Below are 25,769 nucleotides of genomic sequence, written 5' to 3' on the forward strand. Positions count from 1 at the left end.
GGATCAAATCCATGTTTCCTGCATTGGCCAGCAGATTCTTTACCACTGAGCCACCAGGAAAGCTCAGTTTATGACAATTGATTTACTTTTCAGTAAACATTATGTCTACTGTTTTTACTTTTATTTCTGCATAGAGATATATTCAGTCTTCCTCACCAGTCCTTTTGTCACAAAATGCCTATCTTTTACTTTTGAGGGTACTCTGAATTGCCTGGGTTTTGTTGTCAATCTTACTTTAGAAAGTTCTATATAGTCAATTAAATTCCCGCTATGAAAGATAACATCTAGAAATTAGCACGAGAGATTAGCAATCTCATCCATCCTCTCATATTCCTACCTTCTGAGTTTGGGAGTTATGTTCTGTTCAGCTTTGCGACAGCAATATTGCTTAATTACCTTCTGACATTGGACATTACTATATGGGAATCTGATTCCACCTCACTCCTTATAGAGGTGTTTTGATTTTGACTTTTCTGTCTGGATGTTCAAATGATGATTTATCCTCCAGTTTCGATATCTAAAATAAGATATGTCTCACAATTGAGGATGATGCATTCGATTTCCCAGGAAAATGGTATCATCTTTCAATCTAAAAATTCTGCTGTATTTTTCAGGGAAAATTTCCTTTTATCCTATCTTTGCATATATCTTCCATTCCGTTTGTGATCTTGGTACATAAAGATACCAGTATCTCAACATGAAATCATCTTTGCTTGGCCTCTTTCTATACAAGCTTGTCCTAATTACTTTAGACTCTTTACCTTCCTCCCTTACAATCACTGCAGTTATCTCAAGTCTCCAACACATTGGAAATTTGGTTCTTAGTGGTGTCTGTTATGTTCCTTGTACTTTCTAATTTAATCATTGGCTCTCTAATGATGTTGTTTTGCTCTTTGATTTGTTTCCTAGGTCTGATATCTCTCTTTTCATTATGCTATTTTTTCATCTAGTCTTTGACCTCTAGTGTTGAATTTATTTTCATAATATAGAATACTTTGTGTGAAACAACTTGAAAAGTTTATCTCTGTTTCTACCCTTAGGTTTTCTTTTCTTCTGGATCAAATGTTTTGCTTTCCTCCCTTCTTCCCCTGCACCCGTGTCTCTCTCCCCACCCCTCACTTCTCTTATTCTTGCTTATAATTTATTCCCATATTTCCCTTGTAAGCCTTTTATCTTGCTCACGTGTGTGATGCTGTTTAGACACTCTTTGCTCTAATTTCATGGAAGCCACTTCTAGACTTATTTACCACCTTGCCTGAGACCCTTTGAGCTCCAGTCTGAAGTACTGGATGGTTCCGGTTTTATTAAGTAGTTAATACCTGGGTGGACTTTTTAGGGAGTGAGTTCAGTTGAAGCAGCATTCAGGCCCCTTAAGGGCACCCAGCTTTGTTGGCTGATTCTGTCTTATATTCTCTTCCATAGAGGAAAGGCTGGTCTTAAGATTTAGAGCTATTTCATTGTCTCCTCAATCAGAAAAGGAAGGAAAAACTTAAGACTCTCTGTAAGTTTTGCATTGATTCAGTTTTAGAGGTATTGCTGAGATTCTTAGGTTTTTTCCCCCAAGTCCAGGGAAGTTGCTGGCATTTAAGGACAGATAAGGAACTAAATCCTGCTCTTTCTCCTCCATTCCAGAAACATTCATTTTGGTTTCTTTTTTCCTTTTGCAATTGATTGCTTTTTTTCTCTGTTTGGTTGCTGGGGTTGATGTGTATATGCGTGTGTGTGTGTGTGTGTGTGTGTGTGTGTACACTTGTGGTCACTAGGACTTTTACGTTCAGTAGGTATTGAGGAAGGGAAGTTAGTTATGTGTTAGAATCCAACGTCTTCTCAGTTAAATGTTTGTGCTGGGAGATTTCCTCACCTAACATTGAAAACTGGACAAGAAAGTGTTCATAAGTTATATATGTATGGGGTATAATTTTGCGTATCTGTGTATACATATCATTTTAAAAATAGGTATTCTATGTGATTGTATAGCTTACATAGAATTTTGTAGGGACACAGGTATGTATATAAATATATAGAAGTAAATGCATTTAATACACATGTGTTTATATATACATATATGCCTGCATACATGCATGCATACTCAAACATAATTGTTGGAGACTTGTCAATAGTACTAAAGGACATCAATAGCACACAAATCAAGTTTGCAAAGACATGGTGATAACATAGGTAAGCGTATAGAATTAGGACCCTGAGATCAATCCTCCTATCGTTTATATCACTGGTTTGAGCCTCAGAACATCGTTCTCCCATTTTGGTCCTAAGCTCTCCAATTAAAAAAGAGAAATGGAAAGCTTAATCTGGATTTAGAGAGAAGCAACCCTGATTATAGAAACAGCTGAAACTGAGGAACGGTAGTGGGATTCTTTGCCTGGATACAGAAAAGTGTGATGAGAGATCTAAAATAGTTTCCAAACACATTTTAAAAAGAAAGAAAGAAAAACAGACATAAACAACACTATAGTAAAGGTTGCAGATCAGATGTTCCTCATCCCACAGGACACAGTCTAGGATTTTTACACAGGAGCACACATTTTTCGGCATATTGTGCCTCTGATAAAAAGTACCAATGGGGAAGAAAATAAAATCAGAGGGTCTCAATGTTTGTTTCTGTAAGATGATTAAAATATCTTCTTTTCTAGCGACAACTGAATTACTTGTAGTCTGATGCTTAGAATATGCTCTTGTCATTGGCACTGACTCTAGAAGAAGAGTCTATCCTTATTCTCCAGTGTTGTTCCTCACTAGCTTTCCAATAGCTCTTACCTGTTTGCAGTCAAAAAGTGGCAATGCCACAGCACTGGCCCATGAAGACTAAACCCTCCACAGGCCTGTTTATCTTGTCTGTATCTGTTAGCACTCATCTCATGTGTGGTAGAAACAGAGGTAAGGCTGGCCCTGTCCTTAAGTTAAGAATTTAGTGGGTTTGCATCCGCATTGATGCCACAATGGGATAACTTGTTGTTTCATCATGTAGTTTTTCTATCATGTAATTTTCAATAATGATATATTTACTTCTGCTTGAGAAGCATGTATACAATTAAATACATCACTTAGGTTTACACATGTGTCAGGGGGAAAGATAATGTACATTCTAGCAGTTTTTAAGAGGACCCAAATATCCCACCCCACCCCTCAAAAATTGGAACACTTTTTTGAATAGGAAATGCTACAAATAAAGTCCGTAGCTTAATGCTCATCTTTCTAGAACAGCGGGAGCCCAGTCAATATTAGTAATTAGCACGTAACTCATGTCCTTTTATTCCCAATATGGAATATACTTTAGTCATTTAAGGCTTGAATCAACGTTACCCCAACCTAATTTTTCTTAAACAGAGTACAAACAGCTATGTAGGTTCTCTGATGGCTCAGATGGTAAAGAATCCACCTGCAATACAGGAGACCCAGGTTCAATCCCTGAGTTGAAAGCATCCCCTGGAGAAGGGAATGACTACTCACTCCAGTGTTCTTGCCAGGAGAATTCCATTGACAGAGGAGCCTGGCGGGCTGTGGTCCTTGGGGTTGCAAAAAGTTGGACAGAACTGAGTGACTAGTGCTTTCAGTTTCACAGACAGTTATGTGTAAGAGACAGCTTAAATAGAAAATGAAATGCAAATCTTAGCATCTAGTCCTTTTGGGGAAGACAGATGTGTAGGTCGGAAGGAGCAAACTAGAGGGATATTAAGTAGACTTCAAGTCACTTGTCAGAAAAAGCCTGGAGAAAAGTATTGAATTGGGCAGAGGTATACTGTATCACCCAGCTCCTTGTTAAAAAAAAGGGGGGGGGAGGAGAATAATGCATTTAAAGATCAGATTAGCTGAAGGAAAATTACTTTGGTGATATAGGTGGGTGTAGAAAGAATTGAAACTATGGGATAAAAGAACTATTTCTAATTTATAAATGGAATGCCCATTTGAAACATTGTTCCATAAAACTACATTTTTATTGAAGTGTGTTTAGCATGGAAGTCTGAAATGTTAAAGAATATCCCCCCCTCACCATGATGTGTCCTCTCTAAACCTACATTCAACACCAGATGGCATCCTTTGTAGTCATTGAAACGTGACTACATTTCAGACTATGACTCCTTCTTTGCTGTTGCTTAGCTGCTAAGTCATGTCCAACTTTTTGTGACCCCATTCAGGTGAAATTATGTGTTAATGTCTTTGTAAGACTTCACCTGAAAGAACTTGTTTATTTTGGATATAGAGTTAACCCAATTTGGCAGCAAACGTATTTTAGATTTTCCACATAGTTGGGATGTTCAGGTATTTTTATTTAAGAGAAGACTAATGGGTTGATGCTTTTAAGAGAAGACTAATGAGTTGATGCTTTTGAACTGTGGTGTTGGAGAAGACTCTTGAGAGTCCCTTGGACTGCAAGGAGATCAAACCAGTCATCCTAAAGGAAATCAGTCCTGAATATTCATTGGAAGAGCTGATCTTGAAGCTGAAACTCAATACTTTGGGCACCTGATGCAAAGAACTGACTCCTTGGAAAATACCCTGATGCTGGACAAGATTGAGCACAGGAGGAGAAGGGGATGACAGAGGATGAGATGGTTGGATAGCATCACTGACTCAATGGACATGAGTTTGAGCAAGCTCTGGAAGTTGGTGTTGGACAGGAAAGCCTGTCATGTTGTGGTAAATGGGGTCGCAAAGAGTCAGACATGACCGAGCAACTGAACTGAACTGAATGCATTGATGTCCATTATTACAACATGTTAACTCCAAAAGGCCTGGAGTGGTGGAGAGAGGTGCTCTGTTCCAGAGAAATCAGCTAGCTTTCCAGAGTTCTCAGGGTAAAAACTTACCCCTCAAAGATCATGGTAATGTCTATTGTTTCCCTAATAAAAATCTCACCAGTCTTTTTTACCCACCATTCGAATATCATTCACCAGTGATGTGCACTGCCTGTTGTTCATTTAAACAATTTGCATTCCTTTAAAGTTTCATTCTTGCACTTTCAAGAGCTGTTGTAAGTCTTTATGATGGGGAGAATCTGCTCAATGTCAGAGTAACACAGCAAATATTACTTGTGTGTCCTAGGGCAGTATTTTAGAATTGACCCACATTTATTTTGTACCTAAATAATTGGAAAAGAATAGCTAAATACCTTATCTAAAAGTGAAAAGACTAGAATCCAGAATGAAGGAGATTAGGGAGTAATATAGGATGTTACTAAAAATACTTGTGAGGCGGCCTTCTGTTGTTGGTTTAGTCACTAAGTCGTGTCCAGCTCTTTTGCGAACTCGTGGACTGTAGCCCGCCAGTCTGCTCAGTCCATGGGATTTCCCAGGCAAGAATACTTGAGTGGGTTGCCATTTCAATTCCAGGGGCGATTCCCAACTCAAGGATCAAACCTGCATCTCCTGCACTGGCAGGCGGATTCTTTTACCTCTGAGCCACCAGAGAAACCAGAGGCATCCTTTATATGATGTAAAATGCTTAATACCATTCAGGTTGTTGGTGACAACTTAGTTTGGGGATGAAATGACCAAATGAATTTTACAGAATTCAAATGAGTAGTCTTAGCATAGAAACTCACTTAAAAGATAATGCAGAGAAAATGTTTACTCTGATTTAAGGTGAAATTGTACATCTCTACTGATGCTAAATCTGAAACTCCAATACTTTGGCCACCTAACCCTAACCCTAAATTTTTATGCGAATGGTTGACTCATTGGAAAAGACCCTGATGCTGGAAGGGACTGGGGGCAGGAGAAGAAGGGGATGACAGAGGATGAGATGGCTGGATGGCATCACCAACTCGATGGACATGAGTTTGGGTAAACTCCGGGAGTTGGTGATGGACAAGGAGGCCTGGCATGCTGCGAATCATGGGGTCTCAAAGAGTCAGACATGACTGAGTGACTGAACTGAACTGAACTGAATGATTGTAGTATAGAAAGGTCTCTCATCTGTTAGTCATTTCCAACTATGATAGTGCCTTTGAGAACTGAATTATGTTTGTTCCATCTTTCTGTTATAGTTGCTATTTATTCTTCCCTCAGCTCCTAAGTTACAAAAGTTCTCTATATATGTATTCTGCATACTTAAAAAGATCCTGAGAAGCCAAGGTCTGATGAAAATGTGGGTAATTTATTTCTGGTCATGAATTTTATTCTGTCTAAAGAAGTAAAGTATAATAAAATCAATATCTTGCCTGAAATTGCTGTAGCATTGCATGTGTATGTTAAGCAGTTCTCTGAAATGGACTAAAACCATGTGAATGGAATGATTTGATAAACTTGAAAATTCACGGCACTTCATTTTCATTAGTCATTAAGAAATTGTTGCCCACCGAATAGTTTAAAGTTGTGAATTATTTCTTCCCCAAGAATGGAAAGGAAGGAGAACTATGTTAATATTCAAAGGGAATTAAAAGAAAAATCATATGCTTTCAGGAGCCATCTTCACAGTCTGCTTAGTAAGTAATGATGTAGGTGAAAGACATCTAACAGTCATAAGTGGTTTAAAAATTGAACACAGAGAGAGGGCCCTGCGAAAAGCAAGAAAATCCATTGCCGGCTTCATGAGAAGCAAACTTTCACGGAAGAGGGAATGTTTGAGTTCTCTTTGAAGGAAAACATGGAAATCGTATCAGCTGAGAAATGTAGAGCCAACCAGGGGTTCATAATCTGAAAAATGCTAAATAAACATGTGTACCACCATCCACAAGTCATACTCATTCATTAGTCCCAGTTTAAATTTGTGTTGAGAATCTAGTACTTCAGAGCAGTGGAAGGAATACCTAGGTCCTAAATTCTTGGAAGCAAACCTAAAATGGGATGAATCAATCCTAGTCTGCTCATCACAGGAAACAGAGAGATAGAGGAGTAGCAGAGGAATAGAAAGGATTAAGAGTATAGAAGAGGAAAGCAGGAACAGAAGAGAATACCAAACCTCTTCATCTCTCTCTCACTCATGTATATGTATGTATGTATGTGTTTATGTATTTATATATATGTATGTGTGCATGTGTGTGTATACTCAGTTGTGTGACCCCATGGACTATTGCCCATCAGGCTCCCCTGTTCATTGGATTTCCCAGGTAAGAATAGTAGAATGATTTGCCATTTCCTTCTCCAGGGGATCATCCCAACCCAGGGATCAAACCCTCATCCCCTGCATTGCAGGAGAATTCAGAACTTTCCCGTGGCAAAATCATTTTTCATCATAATTTTCCAGTGGGAGAACTATTACAAAATACTTTAGGCACTGGACTCAGTCTGTCTGGCTCTAGAACCTACAAGTTGTGTGGTTTGGAGAAGTTGCTTACACATCATAGTCTCTTCATTTCTAAAATTGGAATAAATAGAGCCTGATTCAAAGAGTTCTGGTGCAAATAATAAATTCAAAATGCTTAGACTAATAAATTGTACAGTCAGCTCTCAATAATTATTGGCTATTGTCTGGTAAATAAATACTTCATCAAAATCTGTGATAAAGTTGGAAATAGAATCCAAGAGATAATAAATGTATCTGCTCAGAGGGATTCAAGGAATATTTCTGATGTTTCATTTTCAGTGAAGTTGGTGAAAGAATAAAGTCTAATATTATTGTATAAATTATAAATAATTAAATTTAGTGCTGTATACAATGTTGACACATTAGCTATAGGAAATCTCTCAGACAGATTTTTTTCCCATATCTTTGGCATGTTAATGCATCCTTCTAAACCAGCATGCCCTGTGAGAGAGTAAAGAATTAAAAAGCTTTTTGGTACTAGAGGCCCAAATATTTAGGTATAAACAGGAAAATAAGACAGGGAAGGGGAGGGAAAGAGGGATGAGGCGGTGGGAGATTTGACTTCCAAGATCACTCAGTAGAAAAACTAGGACTTGAGTCCTGGGTTCTTTCCACTGATTTTCTGATTTTTGTAGAAGACAATGACCATCAGAGATTGCAAATTCACTTCAACTTTAGGAGAAACTTTTGCTGAGAGTGGTTGGAAAGAGCAAGGAATAGTGGTTACTCAAAGAAGCAAAAATTACCACTTTTTACCTATTGGGCATAACAACAACAAAGACAAAAATAAAATCTGTCTTTAAAAATATCTATGAAAAATGCATATTTATTTTCAGTGTGAAAAAGAGATCAAGGCTGCTGCTTCCCAAGTTTGTCATCGTTTCACATTCCCAGTGGAAGAAGATGAAAATAACTTTTTAAAATTATTTTTTATTTGAATAAAGTTGATTTATAATGCTGTGTTTCTGGTGTACAACAGAGTGAGTCAGTTATACATACACATATATCCACTACTTTTTAAATTCTCTTCCCATATAGATCATTACAGAGTATTGAACAGAGTTTTCTGTGCTATTTACTAAATTCTTATATAGTTACCTCTTCTCTGTATTGTGATGGCTTCTCTGATGGCTCAATGGGTAAAGAATCCACCTGCAGTGCAGGAGACACAGGCAATGTGGGTTTAATCCCCGAGTCAAGAAGATTCCCTGGAGGGGAAATGACGGAAATGACAATCCACTCCAGTATTCTTGCCTGGGAAATCCCACGGACAGGGGAGCCTGACAGGCTACAGTCCAAAGGGTTGCCAAGAGTCAGACATGACTATGCTGCTAAGCACAGCTAGAGAAACTTATATATAGTAGTGTTTATGTGTAAGTCCCAATCTCCCAATATATCCATCTCACATCACTTTTTTAAACCCTAGAAAGGGTTTTGAGGGACCAAGTCTGCAAGATTCACTAGCAAAGGTGTGTTATATTTGTAATTTCCTTTCAATTGCACATTTCAATCACGGTATAACTAGTATTATGGTAATTAAGACGTTAAATTAAATTAGTGTATCATGTACCTTGCTGAGAAAATAGTAATACATATAGCAGTGCACTAGAGTAGATAATTACTAGGACAATAGGAATGTGTCCACAGCAAAGATAATGGCCATCTTTAGTACCCTATCACCACAGCCAGTTCTGGTGGGAAAGAGTCCATCACATTAACTAAATCCTAATGAAACTCTAGAATTACAGACACTAAGCTTTCTTGTCTTATACTCTGGGTTTTCTCAGTCATATCATCTCCACTTTATTTGCTTTATCAGCATAGCTTCCATAGCTGTATGGAATTCCCAGTGTCCTTTATGTAGGTCAACTGGATACAAATACTTGGTTATTCAGAATGTTTATTGTATTTTTTTTCAAGGTTTTTTTTTTTTTTAATTCTTTGTGGCAAGACACCACCATTCACTCAACTGTTTAACTACATTGGGCTGGGTGGGGGGTGGTGTGTATTATGTCCTACTGGTGCTGCTGCTAAGTCACTTCAGTCATGTCCAACTCTGTGTGACCCCACAGACGGCAGCCCACCAGGCTCCCCCATCCCTGGGATTCTCCAGGCAAGAACATTGGAGTGGGTTGCCATTTCCTTCTCCAATGCATGAAAGTGAAAAGTGAAGGGAAGTCACTCAGTTGTGTCTGACTCTTCGCGACCCCATGGACTGCAGCCCACCAGGCTCCTCCGTCCATGGGATTTTCCAGGCAAGAGTACTGGAGTGGGGTGCCATCGCCTTCTGATTATGTCCTACAGTAGTTCCTATAAAGTAAACTAAGGGCTTAGGGAATTAAAGTTGTAAGCATTTTCAGTATTTGTCTGTAACTCGGAGAAAATAGAGCATGCAAGTTCACATCCCCACCCACTCACTTTTTATTTTTTTTTCTGTCTTTACAGTTCCGCCCTGGTTTTTAAATCACCCTTCCAACCTCTATGCCTATGAAAGCATGGATATTGAGTTTGAATGCACAGTCTCTGGGAAGCCTGTGCCCACTGTGAATTGGATGAAGAATGGAGATGTGGTCATTCCTAGTGATTATTTTCAGATAGTGGTAATTATCTTTTCTTCAAATTCGCTTTATAATCCCAGTCATCGTCTATTCTGTTTTCAGTTGCTTTTCTTTCCTGGGGACAAGATTCCCATTGGGAATTTTTATGATATGTGAAGAAAATTGTTCTAATAAAACAGATGAGTTTTTAGACTTAGAACTTTTGAGCTAAAAAAATAAGAATAATCAAACAACCCATCCCCTTGTTTTACAGAGAAGATTTTAAACCAACAATGAGAAAATAGAAGGCTTAATACCAATAATTTCTAAATGTTTTCACTGGTGATTCTTGGAAGAAAAAAGTTTTGAACCTAGTACTAGACTGTATGAAGCCAAGAATCTCTTAGTTCTTTGACTTTTGCCCATAATAATAAAGCTTTAATAGAATGTGCCACTTATGAATATGGCAGCCTCGCTTCGATAATACAGATGGCCACTCTTTGCTCCTTTGCTGCTCTTCCAAATAGGACCAGCTGGTCCTTTATGAGCGGTGCAAGAGGGCAGTAATATTGGTGCTGAGACAATATTGGTGCCGTGACAGTGGTGGAGAAGATATCAAGACCCAGAGTTTACATGCTTTGTCATTTAAGAGCATTGAGTTAAAGCCAAGAACAATGCTTCTTATAGTTCCTATATGGTTTAGTGTACTCTGTTCCTGTCCTGGGTGGAGATAATAGGGATAATTGCATTATATTCACAGAGCTGTTTGTGGTCCTGGTACACAGTGAATGACCCAAGCCTCTCATTATTATTATTATTGTGCTTGCTGCTGGCAGCAGAAAGCTTTTCTCATTTGAAAATACTCTTTGGAAACTCTCCTTTTGGTTGAGGTCAGCATCAGAGTATCTGAAGTCAGGTATATGAGTAAGAGATATGAAGAGCACTTTTTAAATATCAAGGAACTTTGCAGCGAAAGATGGAGGGTTTTGGTCCATTTCTCTTATGTTGGAGATGCAGATGTAACCCTGATAAAGAAGAGTGTCCTCTAGGCCAAGTCTCCCAGCAGAAGGCAATTCTAGTGTGAGTGCCCACACGGAATTCAGGCACAAACTCTTTCCATGGCTTCATAAGGCCTCTAGCAGGTCGGTCACTGTTCTGTGATCAGCTGACTTTCAGAAGCTTTCATCATCTCCTGATCCATGCATTTTGTCACATTATAAGGGCTCTTAAGGAATACATCTGTAAAGAATATCTTTATTAGGCTTATCATCACTTACTATTTTTCATTTTTAGTTGCATTTAATTGGTTAGGAATAGAGTAAGAAAGGAAAATAAATTTAACTTTTGAATGCCACATCAGTCCATTAGTTCCTGTATATGCTATGCTATTTTCTCTATCAGTGAATTAAAAATGACCTGCCAGAGGGCAACATGAAACGTGTTGTATACGCCTGAAATGTCTGCCACTCGCACAGAGAGGAAATTGTTGAGTGCCCTTAAGGACACATGATAAAAGGCAACATTTATTTTTCTCTACAGTTTGAATAATCTTTTCCCCAGCATGACCCATTATACCCAACCTATTGAAATGTTTCTTAAGGTAAAAAGGAAATGTGCACTATAAGCCCTTTTCACACTAAATTGTGCTTAAAAAATATTTCCCCAATAGCTCCAGATATCTGAGAGCCATTGTCTGTCACACGAGTTAACATTTAGTCCCAATAGTAACTTATATGAGAATTGTTAATTAGAAGTTAGTCAGCTTTATCTAAGAATTTTACATTAGCCAAGAATTGACTACAAGACACTAAAAACAATTAAGAATTCCCCTATGGTAATATTTATCTCTTAATGACTTCAGGGGAAGTGATTTAATACATCTCACTTACTGAACTAATTTTTACATTATCGGAGATAAACTGAGTTAGGGTAATGAGATGCTATTTCAGTTCATTTTATCATCCATCCTTGAAAACTATGGTGGCCCCAAATTTATATAAAACAGGAGTTAATGTTGCTGTATTTAATTTATGGATTACTGAAGATGAAACATTTTGTGAAACATTTTGCCATATAACAAGAACAACACGGGTATAAAATATCCCCCATAACCTCCTCCAATTCCCTAAAAGGTCACACAATTTTAAAAGGATTTGCTGACATCTTTTTTTTTTCAGTTAAAAACACTTCTAGAAAATGTCCAACCTAGATTTCTTGTCCTTTAGAAGCTGCAAAAATCAGTGTTTTTGTTTCCTTTTGATTTTTGTTTCTCTCCAGCAGCCACTGAACCTATTTGCTTCAGCACAAGGGAAAGAGAATGAGATTTCTTTGATACTAACCTCTGTTCCATACATAATAAAGCAATGTTCTGATTACTGCTCATTTAGAATTGGAGGGTGATGTACATCCTTGAGAGTATATTTTTCAGCACAGAACTGGGTGAAATTGCTACACGTGGATTCAGCAAAGGCTTGGGACTCTGTGACATTTTCCAGGTGGCTTAGGACAGATCTGTCAGGCTGTCTCTTGGCCTCCGTTCTGGCTTTTCTGGGAAGTGGGATTAAAATTTGGTTGTGTTCATTTTGTCACTTGAAGTATTTTTGCTTTTTCAAATATTTTACCTGCATTTTATTCGCACTAGGGAGGAAGCAACCTGCGGATCCTTGGGGTGGTGAAGTCGGATGAGGGCTTTTATCAGTGCGTGGCTGAAAACGAAGCAGGAAACACCCAGACCAGTGCACAGCTCATTGTCCCTAAGCCTGGTAAGATGAGACGAACTTTGCTCTGGTTTTTGTAGTTACTGTTCTGTGTGGTTTATCTGTAAAAATCCGTATAGTTTTCCCTGTTCCCAAAGTAACTTGGAAATTAGAATTATTTAATCAAGGTGTGTATATGTGTATTGATGATATATTTGTGCTAGAAAATTATATCTATATCTATTGATATATATAAATCCATCCAGTGAGATATGATTATTATGAACAATAGATACCTCTGGCTGTCAAGACAACAACCACTAAATCACTTCTTTCTCCTCTATTTTGCAGCTTGCCTTTCTTTCAGTGTTTCATAAAAATATAAAATCTCTATATATAACAGATCAGATCAGATCAGTCACTCAGTCGTGTCCGACTCTTTGCAAACCCATGAATCACAGCACGCCAGGCCTCCCTGTCCATCACCAACTCCCGGAGCTTACTTAAACTCAACGTCCATCGAATTGATGGTGCCATCCAACTATCTCATCCTATCATCCCCTTCTCCTCCTGCCTTCAATCTTTCCCAGCATCAGGGTGTTTTCATATGAGTCAGTTCTTCACATCAGGTGCCAAAGTACTGGAGTTTCAGCTTCAGCACCAGTCCTTCCAATGAATATTCAGGACTGATTTCCTTTAGGATGGACTGGTTTCATCTCCTTGCTGTCCAAGAGACTCTCAAGAGTCTTCTCTAACACCACCGTTCAAAAGCATCAATTCTTTGCCACTCAGCTATCTTTATAGTCCTTTACAGACCTTTTCCAGTCTTGTGACCACTGCTGAGTTTTCCAAATTTGCTGGAATATTGAGTGCAGCACTTACACAGCATCATCTTTTAGGATTTGAAATAGCTCAACTGGAATTCCATCACCTCCACTAGCTGTTTGTACTGATGCTTCCTAAGGCCCACTTGACCTTGCATCCCAGATGTCTGGATCTAGGTGAGTGATCACACCATCGTGATTATCTGGGTCACGAAGATCTTTTTTTGTACAGTTTTCTGTGTATTCTTGCCACCTCTTCTTAATCTTCTGCTTCTGTTAGGTCCATACCATTTCTATTGTTTATTGTGCTCATCTTTGCATGAAATGTTCCCTTGGTATCTCTAATTTTCTTGAAGAGATCTCTAGTCTTTCCCATTCTATTATTTTCCTCTATTTCTTTGCACTGATCACCAAGGAAGGCTTTCTTATCTCTCCTTGCTATTCTTTGGAACTCTACATTCAGATGCTTATATTTTTCCTTTTGTCCTTTGCCTTTAGCTTCTCTTCTATTCTCAGCTATTTTTAAGGCCTCCTCAGACAACCATTTTGCCTTTTTGCATTTCTTTTTCTTGGGGAGGGTCTTGATCACTGCCTCCTGTACAATGTCATGAACCTCGGTCCATAGTTCTTCAGGCACTCTGTCTATCAGATCTAACCCTTGAATCTATTTGTCACTTCCACTGTTTAATGTTAAGGGATTTGATTTAGGTCTTACTTGAATGGTCTAGTGGTTTTCCCTACTTTCTTCAATTTAAATCTGAATTTGGCAATAAGGAGTTCATGATCTGAGCCACAGTCAGCTCCTGGCCTTGTTTTTGCTGACTGTATAGAGCTTCTCCATCTTTGGCTGCAAAGAACATAATCAGTCTGATTTTGGTGTTAACCGTCTGGTGATATCCATGTATAGAGTCTTCTCTTGTGTTGTTGGAAAAGGTGTTTGTTATGACTAGTGCATTCATTTGGCAAAACTATTAGCCTTTGCCCTGCTTCATTCTAAACTCCAAGGCCAAATTTACCTGTTACTCCAGGTATTTCCTGACTTCCTACTTTTGCATTCCAGTCCCCTATAATGAAAAGGACATCTTCTTTGGATATTAGTTCTAGAAGGTCTTATAAGTCTTCATAGAACCGTTCAACTTCAGCTTCTTCAGCGTTACTGGTTGGGGCATAGACTAGGATTACTGTGATATTGAATGGTTTGCCTTGGAAACGAACGGAGATCATTCTGTCGTTTTTGAGATTGCATCCAAGTACTGCATTTCAGACTCTTCTGTTGACCATAATGGCTTCCCATTTCTTCTAAGGGATTCTTGCCCACAGTAGTAGATATAATGGTCATCTGAGTTAAAATCACCCTTTCCAGTCCGTTTTAGTTCACTGATTCCGAAAACATTGATGTTCACTCTTTCCATCTCCTATTTGAGCACTTACAATTTGTATTGATTCATGGACCTAAATTCCAGGTTCCTATGCAATATTGTTCTTTACAGCATTGGACTTTACTTCCATCCCCATTTGCATCCACAACTGGGCATTGTTTTTGCTTTGACTCTGTCTCTTCTTTCTTTCTGGAGTTATTTCTCCACTGATATCCAGTAGCATATTGGGCACCTACCAACCTGGGGAATTCATCTTTCAGTGTCTTGTCTTTTTGACTTTTCAGACTGTTCATTGAGTTCTCAAGGCAAGAATACTGAAGTGGTTTGCCATTCCCTTCTCCAATGGACCACATTTTGTCAGAAGTCTCCACCATAAACTGTCTATCTTGGGTGGCCCTACACAGCATGGCTCACAGTTTCATTGCATTAGACAAGGCTGTGGTCCATGTGATAGTTTGGTTAGTTTTCTTTGATTGTGATTTTCATTCTGTCTGCCCTCTGATGGATAAAGATAAGAGGCTTATGGAAGCTTCCTGATGGAGAGACTGACTTCGGGCAAACTGGGTCTTGTTCTGATGGGTGGGGCCATGCTCAGTTAATCTTTAATCCAATTTTCTGTTGATGGGTAGGGCTATGTTCCCTCCCTGTTGTTTGACCGGAGTCCAAATTATGGTGGAGGTTGATGAAGATAATGGCGACCTCCTTCAAAAGGTCCCATGCACCCACTGCTACACTCAGTGCCCCCAACCCTGAAGCAGGCCACCACCGGCTCATGCCTCTGCTGGAGACTCCTGGACACTCACGGGAAATCTAGGTCAGTCTCTTTTGGGGTCACTGCTCCTTTCTCCTGGGTCCTGGTGCCCACAGGGTTCTCTTTGTGCCCTCCAAGAGTCTGTTTCCCCAGTCCTGTGTAAGTTCTGGCAGTTCTGTGGTGGCTTACTGGCGACCTCCTCTAAGTGGGCTTATGCCCTCTTAGAGCAGACCAAGGTCTGCTGTACCCAGAGCCCTTGCCCCTGCGGCAGGCCACTGCTGAGCTGTATCTCCACAGGAGACACCCAAACACAGCTCGGGCTCAGTTTCTGTGGGGTCTCTGGGTCCTGGTGCACACAAGGTTTGTTTGAGCCCTCCAGGTGTCTATAGCAGGAATGGGGTTTGATTCTAAATGTGATTTTGTCACTCCTACCATCTTCCTGGGCCTTCTCCTTTGCTCTTGGATGTGGGGTACCTTTTTTTTTTTTGGTAAGATTCAACATTCTCCTATGCCAGCAAAGTGGGAAAATTCAGCAATGGCCACAGGACTGGAAAAGGTCAGTTTCATTCCAATCCCAAAGAAAGGCAATGCCAAAGGTGCTCAAACTACCGCACAGTTGCACTCATCTCACACGCTAGCAAAGTAATCCTCAAAGTTCTCCAAGCCAGACTTCAGCAATACATGAACCGTGAACTTCCAGATGTTCAAACAAGATTTAGAAAAGGCAGAGGAACCAGAGATCAAATTGCTAACATCCATTGGCTCATTGAAAAAGCAAGAGAATTCCAGAAAAACATCTACTTCTACTTTATTGACTATGCCAAAGCCTTTGACTGTGAGGATCACAACAAACTGTGGAAATTTCTTAAAGAGATGGGAATATCTGACCACCTGACCTGCCTCCTGAGAAATCTGTATGCAGGTCATGAAGAAACAGTTAGATCTGGACATGAAACAACAAACTGGTTCTAAATTGGGAAAGGAGTATGTCAAGGCTATATATTGTCACCCTGTTTATTTAACTTCTATGCAGAGTAGATCATGAGAAATGTGAGACTGGATGAAGCACAAGCTGGAATCAGATTGCTGGGAAAAGCATCAATAACCTCAGATATGCAGATTACACCATACTTATGGCAGAAAGCGAGGAAAAAATAAAGAGCCTCTTCATGAAAGTGAAAGAGGAGAGTGAAAAGGGTGGCTTAAAACTCAATATTCATAAAACTAAGATCATGACATCTGGTCCCATCACTTCATGGCAAATAGATGGGGAAACAATGGAAACAGTGAGAGACTTTATTTATTTATTTATTTATTTTTTTGAGTTCCAAAATCACTGCAGATGGTGACTGCAGCCATGAAATTAAAAGACACTTGCTTCTTGGAAGAAAAGTTATGACCAACCTAGATAGCATATTAAAAAGCAGAGACATCACTTTGCCAACAAAGATATGTCTAGTCAAAGCTATGGTTTTTTCAGTAGTCAAGTATGGATGTGAGTGTTGGGCTGTAAAGAAAGTTGAGCACTGAAGAATTGATGCTTTTGAACTGTGGTGTGGAAGAAAACTTTTGAGAGTCTATTGGACTGCAAGGAGATCCAACCAGTCCATCCTAAAGGAAATCAGTCCTGAATGTTCATTGGAAGGACTGATGCTGAAACTGAAGCTCCAATACTTTGGCCATCTAATGTGAAGAACTGACTCATTGGAAAAGACCCTGATGCTGGGAAAGATTGAAGGCAGGAAGAGAAGGGGATGGCCAAGGATGAGATAACTGGATGGCATCACCGACTCAGTGGGCATGAGTTTGAGTAAACTCCAGGAGTTGGTGATGGACAGGGAAGCCTGGTGTGCTGCAGTCCATGGGGTTGCAAAGAATTGGACATGACTGAGCAACTGAACTGAACATTCTTCTCCGTCAATAGTTGTTCAGCAGCAAGTTATAATTTCAGAGTTCTCACAGGAGAAGAGGATTACAGTCCTGCTCTGCCATCTCCCCTGCCACACTCATGAAGCTGTTGTTTGCAAGATCCCACGATCCTTCATCTTGGTCTCCACATACAGTGAGTCATATATGTGTATACACACATGCTTATTTATAGTCTTAAATCAGTGGAACTTTGAAGAAAAATAGGAGAAGTAATCACTTGAAAGTAAAACATTTTCCTTTAAAAGAAAAAAAAACAGGTTTTGATGAGTTGTCCTTTTATCTATAATTTATTATTTTTATTTTTTTGTTCTGTAATCTTTTAGAGGTTTAATATGGTGGTTTGTTCAAACTAGCATAAATCTATAATATACATATCATGGAATATCCCCATAATGGTACAATTTCTGAGCTTCCCTGGTGGCTCACACAGTAAAAAGTCTGCTTTCTATGCAGGAGACCTGGGTTCGATCCCTGGGTCAGGAAGATCTCCTGCAAATGGAAGTGGCAATGCACTGCAGTATTCTTGCCTGGAAAATCCTATGTACAGAGGAGTGTGGTGAGCCCTTGTCCATGGGGTCGCAAAGAGTTGGACATGACTGAGCAATTAACATGTCATCACATTGTCAGTACAATTTCTACCAGGAAGAAAGCAGAACCACATAAAACAAACACACAAAAAGCTAACTGATCAGCTGCCCTGAAATGTGGTAATACTACGGAAGGTCAAAAGCATTACTGCTCTCTTTCCACTATTTCCTTTTTTTGATGAGGTATTGAACAATTATTATATAGATCCAAATACTTTAAAATATTAATACCTCCTTATGAAAAGTTCATGCCATCTATTGATTATTTAACTTTTTGGAGAAGTTTCCTTCTTCTTAACTCAATCTTGTCCTCTTTTCCTGCAGTAAGTTTATTCAGTTCAGTTCAGTTCAGTCACTCAGTCGTGTCCAACTCTTTGCGACCCCATGAATTGCAGCACGCCAGGCCTCCCTAGCCATCACCAGCTCCCGGAGTTCACTCAAACTCACGTCCATCAAGTTGGTGATGCCATCCAGCCATCTCATCCTCTGTTGTCTCCTTCTCCTCCTGCCCCCAATCCCTCCCAGCATCAGAGTCTTTTCCAATGAGTCAACTCTTCGCATGAGGTAGCCAAAGTACTGGAGTTTAAGTTTTAGCATCATTCCTTCCAAAGAACACCCAGGACTGACTTCCTTTAGAATGGACTGGTTGGATCTCCTTGCAGTCCAAGGGACTCTCAAGAGTCTTCTCCAACACCACAGTTCAAAAGCATCATTTCTTTGGTGCTCAGCTTTCTTCACAGTCCATCTCTTACATCCACACATGACCACAGGAAAAAGCATAGCCTTGACTAGATGGACCTTTGTTGGCAAAGTAATGTCTCTGCTTTTGAATATGCCATCTAGGTTGGTCATAACTTTCCTTCCAAGGAGTAAGCGTCTTTTAATTTCATGGCTTCAGTCACCATCTGCAGTGATTTTGGAGCCAAAAAGAATAAAGTCTGACACTGTTTCCACTGTTTCCCCATCTATTTCCCATGAAGTGATGGGACCAGATGCCATGATCTTTGTTTTCTGAATGTTGAGCTTTAAGCCAACTTTTTCACTCTCTTCTTTCACTTTTATCAAGAGGCTTTTGAGTTCCTCTTCACTTTCTGCCATAAGGGTGGTGTTATCTGCATATCTGAGGTGATTGATATTTCTCTGGGAAATCTTGATTCCAGCTTGTGCTTCTTCCAGCCCAGCGTTTCTCATAATGTACTCTACATATAAGCTAAATAAGCAGGGTGACAATATGCAGCCTTGATGTACTCCTTGCTGCTGCTGCTGCTAAGTCGCTTCAGTCGTGTCCGACTCTGTGCAACCCCATAGACAGCAGCCCACCAGGCTCCCCCATCCCTGGGATTCTCCAGGCAAGAATACTGGAGTGGGTTGCCATTTCCTTCTCCAGTGCATGAAAGTGAAAAGTGAAAATGAAGTTGCTCAGTTGTGTCCGACTCTTAGCGATCCCATGGACTGTAGCCCACGAGGCTCCTCCATCCATGGGATTTTCCAGGGGAGAGTACTGGACTGGGTGCCATTGCCTTCTCTGGACGTACTCCTTAGAAAGTAGTAATTTCTGTACAGCTACAGAAATACATGAGACATCGTCTTTCTTTGACTTCTATCTTTGTAACCTATCAAGGCCTGATGTTTGGTGCATCTAACCAATTATCCAAAGACTCTCAAATTGTCATCATAATGTTCACAACAATGACTTTCTCTGTTTTCTTCATTAAAACAAAGAAGCAGCCGTAGAACCACAGTCTCAGATGAGTAAAAGAATGAAAGGAACTACCTTGTAATTTAAAGGGACAATTAACTCTTGTTCAAGATCACCAGTTTCTCTGATGGACTGCGCATTCCCCTTTTATTGAATGTGCCCTATGTGTGAATGTAACTTCGTTGGTGTGACTAAGTGCATTCTCTTCTGCTGAAACGTTAATGGATGAGGTAGAGAAAAGGAACCTCTAAAATCAGTCTCTAATGTGAGCCATGGTTCACAAGCCCTGTGCTGTCTCATTAACAACAATATGGCAACATTTACACTAATACTGGTTGCTGCATAAGCCACAGAACAAGAGAATTCTGGTGAACATTGATTTTCATCTAAGGCCATAAAGCTGAGGAAAATATGAGATAAACAGTCATATTTCTAAAGAGATATATGCGGTATACTCTCCTAGGACTTGTTGGCACTGGCCAAGTCTGGTCATCATCCCCTGTAAGCCATTCAGTGTGGAAGATTCTTTGATGTGTTGAAATTTGTCAACACATTGTCAGGGCTTCCCTGGTGGCTCAAACAGCAAAGAATCCACCTGCATTGTGGGAAACCTGGGTTCCATCCCTGGGTTGGGAAGATCCCCTGGAGGAGGGTATGGCAACCCACTCCAGTATTCTTGCCTAGAGACTCCCCATGGACAGAGGAGCCTGGCAGGCTACAGTCCATTGGGTCGCAAAGAGTCAGACACGACTGAGTGACTAAACACACAGGCATTGTCATGGCATTTTCTTTCCCCTACAAGTCAAGTTATGGAGACACCGAGAAAACTCCTCGAACAGAGTGCATTTGTGATTTGTGTGCGTGTATATGTTTTACTGGAAACTGCTTGCACAACTGGAAAACAGACATCTTATCTTGATTAAAAGTTGTCTGGAGGTGCCCACTCTAAGGTAAGGGAACTAGAGAAGGCAAGGTTTGGAGAAAGAACGAGACCGATACTCTATAGGAACAGATCACCTTTAATGAGGCGAAAAGGGGCAGCAGTCAGACCAATGAGCTGCTGTGCTAAGTCAAGAAGAGGGTAGGTATATATAGAAAACATATATGCAGAAATACATTGTTTTGAAGGGGTCTGTTTTTCCTCAAGATTATTTTTGATTAGTTAGCTTCTAACAACAGGGGCAAGGAATTCCTGAGACTGGCCGGAGACTGGGGCCAGCTGGGAGCTGAACATAATCAATGTTCATGTCCATTCCGTTCTTTGGGGGAGAAAATTCTTTATTCTGTACAGAAAGGTGGGAAAGGCCCGGAAGGGAGTTTTCGCTCCAGGCCGTTTTGAGCCCTGTAGCTTTCCCTCACCCGCAGCCCACAGGAGAAAGGGAAAGTCAGCTGTGTTGAGCTCTGTTTCCACTTTGGGGAAGAACAAGGGTGTGAGCTGTACTTGTGAAGAAAAAGCAGGGCTGAAGACAGCTGAATAAGCCTGCCCACGAGGTTCTGGCTGCAGAGGCTACAGCCACAGAAGATACTGGGGGTGGAGTGGACCTGGGAGCTGGGGCAGAAGGCCAGCCAGACCCCGCTGTGCCTGCTTTAGGAAGGGGTCTAGAGTGGAGGTTCCTCGGGTGGAAAGGCCTCAGAAGAACCCACATAGCTGCCCCCACAAAACACACATGTGGATGCCTTCTACGACTATGGATTCTAAAGAGCACAGGTTGAGAAAAAGAGCCTCTGTCTCTTTACTTGAAGTCCATCCTCTCTTTCTACCCTAGAGAAGCCCTAAGTCCTGGGGGTGGGGGTGGCGGTGGGGGGCCAGGCAGACCCAATAGAATGAAAAACAAGTGACAGACAGTTCCATTGCCTCTTACCCATTTTTGGCCTCAGGCCAGCTCTAGGAGGAGGGAAGAAACTTGAAATGGAATGTTAGGTTAATGTCTTGATTTAGAGCTTACTTGATTGCATGTGTATGTGTTACCTTTATTGTTACTGTTTTTAATATCTGAAAAGAAAGCTTTTAAAATATTTTAAGGTGCCTTCAGGACTTGAGGATTGACCCAAGTTGCTATCTAGGATAGAAAATATATCTGATAGAGTGTGTTTGAAAGTGGAGGATGGGAAAAAAATAAAGCTGTTTCCTCTTCTTTCTTGCTATTCCAATAGTTCACCTTGTTCAATAAACCAATTCTAGGCACTGAACTTCACTTATACCAGTCAGCTCTGATTTCAACAGGTATCTCTTTGTTAATGGTCCCTTGTGTTCTGTTCAGGTCCTGATTCATTTGGGTCTATGAGACTACAAAAGGACAAGGCTCCCCTCGGCAGAAATGTCATTTACCTCCCGAGGAGGGCAAGCCTCAGGGAATCTTGATAGTTCATTCTTCTCCCTTCTAGATGGTAAAGTGTTGTCAGTGGCTGCGACACTGGGTTGGTGTTTATTGTATCTGGCATTGGATTAGAATGAAAGTAAAAGAAAATGAAGACCAAAATCTGAAAGCGTGACAGAACACCATTGTGACTGTCTTATACTCCCTCCTTGTAAATGATGGATTGCTTTTTCCTGGCTATTTAATCAGGTCTTCAAATCATGCCTCCAATTCCTCAGAGATGCAGTGTAGGCCGCGTGCACAGATGGTGGAGAGGCTAGCTATAAATATAAACTCAGCAATGAAGCTGACCATGGCGGAAGAACAGAGCCCTCTCTCTCGAAGTTCCAACAATAAATGGTCACCATATATTGTGAAGCACATCGTGGGCCTGCATTGACCAGCTGTTCAGCTTTGGTCTGTCCACATGCTTGTGGCTCAGAGATTCTCTGGGCAACCATAACAATCTGCTTCTCACTGAAGCGCACACAATGGCCTGTTCAAAAGGGCGCCCATGGTTGGTGGATATTTACATAAGCCTAATGAGGTTTCAGCCTCGTCTTTTATACAGAGTTTAGCTATTCCCTCTTTCACAATTAATGACTTAGGAAACACCACCTACTAAATTAAATGGAGTTAATGATTTGTTTTTCTCTCCAGAAAATAAGTTTTGGAAAACTATTGAAATGTGTGTACTGTAACATGTGGAATATATGCATGGTTTCCTCAAGATAAAGATCAAGATGATCAATGCCATTTTAAAAAAGTCATTATACTAGAGGAAATGCAATCAGGAATCTTGTATATCTGACACTGTGATGCTGTACACACATTTCCAGACTGCTAACCATCTCTGCATACCTAACACAACCATGAGTGCACATACTCTTGTGCACCCACAGACAAAGATCTGCACACTTAAGAAGACTTTCCATATGCATGAGAAATACTTAGGTGTGTTATGTAAGTGGTGGTAAATTCAGGTTAAAATACTTCAGCTGGTTTGTATCACTTGCATTGCCTAGCCATCTCTTCTAAGAGCTAAGGAAATGTTTTTTTTGTTGTTGTTGTTATTTTGGTTTTAGTTTCTTGTTGTTATTTTACTTTTTTTTACTTATTACCTGATGAGAGACATTAGTTAAGTCCTCTTTCCAAATGACGATTGACTGTAGCTCTTCAAGTCTACTACTCACTGAACAGCCCAGCCAAAAAGTGTCAAGAATCAATGTGTTAGGAGTCATAAGATACTTCAGTAGTCAGATTTGCAAACAGGTACACAATACTTTCGGATCTGGTTGACATAGCAGATGCTGATGAGTTAGTTACCCTTTAGTCATCCTCCAGTGAAATGGAGTGTGGGTAGAAAGTGAAAGTTGCTCAGTCATGTCCACCTCTTTGGGATCCATGGACTATACAGTTCATGGGATTCTCCAGGCCAGAATACTGGAATGGGTAGCCTTTTCCTTCTCCAGGGGATCTTCCCAACCCAGAGATTGAACCCAGGTCTCCTGCATTGCAGACAAATTCTTTACCAGCTGAGCCATGAAGGAAGCCTGAGAATGATGGAGTGTGGGTAAGTAATAGTTAAATTAAGACTGTTTGGTTGCTGAAAGGAGAAGTAAGCTTATTTTCTGGTGCTGGTGACGCAGTATGGGATAGAGAGGATGATAGGAACAAAGATAAGATACATATAAAATATCAGTTATCTTGGAGTTAGTGATCTTGGTTCTAATTGTTAGGTAGCGTTCTGTTGAATTTTAAGCCAGTGGAAAAGCTGGATTAAAACTCAGCATTAGAAAAATGAAGATTGTGTCATCCAGTCCCATCACTTCATGGCAAATAGATGGGGGAAACAATGGAAACAGTGACAAACTTTATTTTCTTGGGCTCCAAAATCACTGCAGATGGTGACTGCAGCCATGAAATTAAAAGATGCTTGCTCCTTGGAAGAAAAGCTATCACAAACCTAGACAGCATTTTAAAAAACAGAGACATTACATTGCCAACAAAAGTCCTTATAGTCAAAGCTATAGTTTTTCCAGTAGTCATGTATGGATGTGAGAGTTGGACTATAAGGAAAACTGAGTGCAGAAGAATTGATGCTTTTGAACTGTGGTGTTGGAGAAGACTCTTGAGAATCCCCTGGACTGCAAGGAGATCCAACCAGTTCATCCTAAAAGAAATCAATCCTCAATGTTCATAAGAAGAACTGATGCTGAAGCTGAAGCTCCAGTACTTTGGCCACCTGATGTGAAGAGCTGACTCATTTGAAAACACCCTGATTCTGGGAAAGATTGAAAGCAGGAGGAGAAGGGGACAACAGAAGATGAGATGGTTGGATGGCATCACCAACTCAATGGACATGAGTTTGAGCAAGCTCTGGGAGATAGTGAAGGACAAGGAAGCCTGGCGTGCTGCAGTCCATGGTGTCGCAAAGAGTCAGACATGACTGAGCAACTGAACAACAGCATTATGTTTCCTGGCCATAGTCTGCAATGAAAATAATTAGAAATACTTAACTGCTGGGCAGAGAAGATAAGGGCCAGAGAACTGGGAATACAGCTGTAATCAAGATATATATAGTCTGGAATATTTTAAATTTAATGGCAGAAATGGATGAATATATAACAAAGTAGCCATGGGGAGTAATAATGTATTCTCTATATTCTAGGCACAGAAAAGTAATATGTTCACAACCAAATAAACACTATTCTAAATATTTCCTAAATGTAGATTTGCTTGGGCAATGTACCAATTCATACTTTCCAAATAAGAAATATATATGGGACATGTATCTCGTATTTGTCTCATATCCCTAACACATTTGTTGATATTGAATATGTTCTAATGCTGGTTTTTTGTTTTTCCTCCAAGATTGGCAACATAGTAGTTTCCCACTGTAGGTGGGGAAATATATTGGTTAAGCATTTAGAAAAAAAAAAATGTGAGCTGTTTTCAATTCCTTGTCCTCCCCTGGAAAAGCTTTACTGTTTACAAATGATGTCAAATTGTAAACATTGTATTAAGGGGGTAGATCACATGTGAGCAAAAGTATTAGGTCTGGTCATGAACATCAAGGCATAAAATCAGAAGTCCTTTTGATGCCAAAAACTTGGTCTCCGTGCCCCTGTGCTGAATCAAATCTTGGAGACAGAGTTTTCAGTGAAGTAGAAAAGAAGAGCTTTATTTCTTTGCTGGGCAAAGGGGGAAAACAGTAGGCTTGTGCCCCTCAAAAACCACGCTGCTAGGTGGGAAGATTTGGTAAGGAGTTTCATAGCAATAGTTCAAGGCTAGGGTTGCTAATAAGATTAGGGTGTGTGCAGTGCCTGTATTTTGACCTGTTTTCCAGTGATCTTTTGATGAGCTTCTCTGGTTCCTTTAATCAGGCCTCAGGTGGTCTTCTCTGTAGGAGGAATGCTTTCAGTTCAGTTCAGTTGCTCAGTCATGTCCAACTCTTTGCGACCCCAGGGACCGCAGCACGGCAGGCCTCCCTGTCCATCACCAACTCCCGGAGTTTACTCAAACTCATGTCCATTGAGTCAGTGATGCCATCCAACCATCTTGTCCTCTGTCATCCCCCTCTCCTCCCACATTCAATCTTTCCCAGCATCGGAGTCTTTCAAATGAGTCAGTTCTTCTCATCAGGTGGCCAAAGTAATGCTTACATCTTCCATTTGTTGGGTTTTTCTTCCAAACAGAGCTTAAAGACATTGTTACATGAATCCCTTGAGGCAGAAGCATGATCCT

The 25,769-nt window shown here is 40.3% G+C and overlaps 1 protein-coding gene across 1 annotated transcript in view; it reads left to right on the forward strand.

Moving 5' to 3' along the window:
• Positions 1–25,769, forward strand: part of DCC (DCC netrin 1 receptor) — an 877,980-nt gene that overhangs the window by 318,833 nt on the left and 533,378 nt on the right. Inside the window, exons 6-7 of the mRNA XM_070361809.1 lie at positions 9,709–9,863; positions 12,442–12,562. Coding sequence (XP_070217910.1) covers positions 9,709–9,863; positions 12,442–12,562 — 276 coding nt within the window. The remainder of the gene's footprint in view (positions 1–9,708; positions 9,864–12,441; positions 12,563–25,769) is intronic.

This window comes from Bos mutus, chromosome 24, assembly GCF_027580195.1.
Source record: "Bos mutus isolate GX-2022 chromosome 24, NWIPB_WYAK_1.1, whole genome shotgun sequence".
NCBI classification, from domain to species: Eukaryota; Metazoa; Chordata; class Mammalia; order Artiodactyla; family Bovidae; genus Bos; species Bos mutus.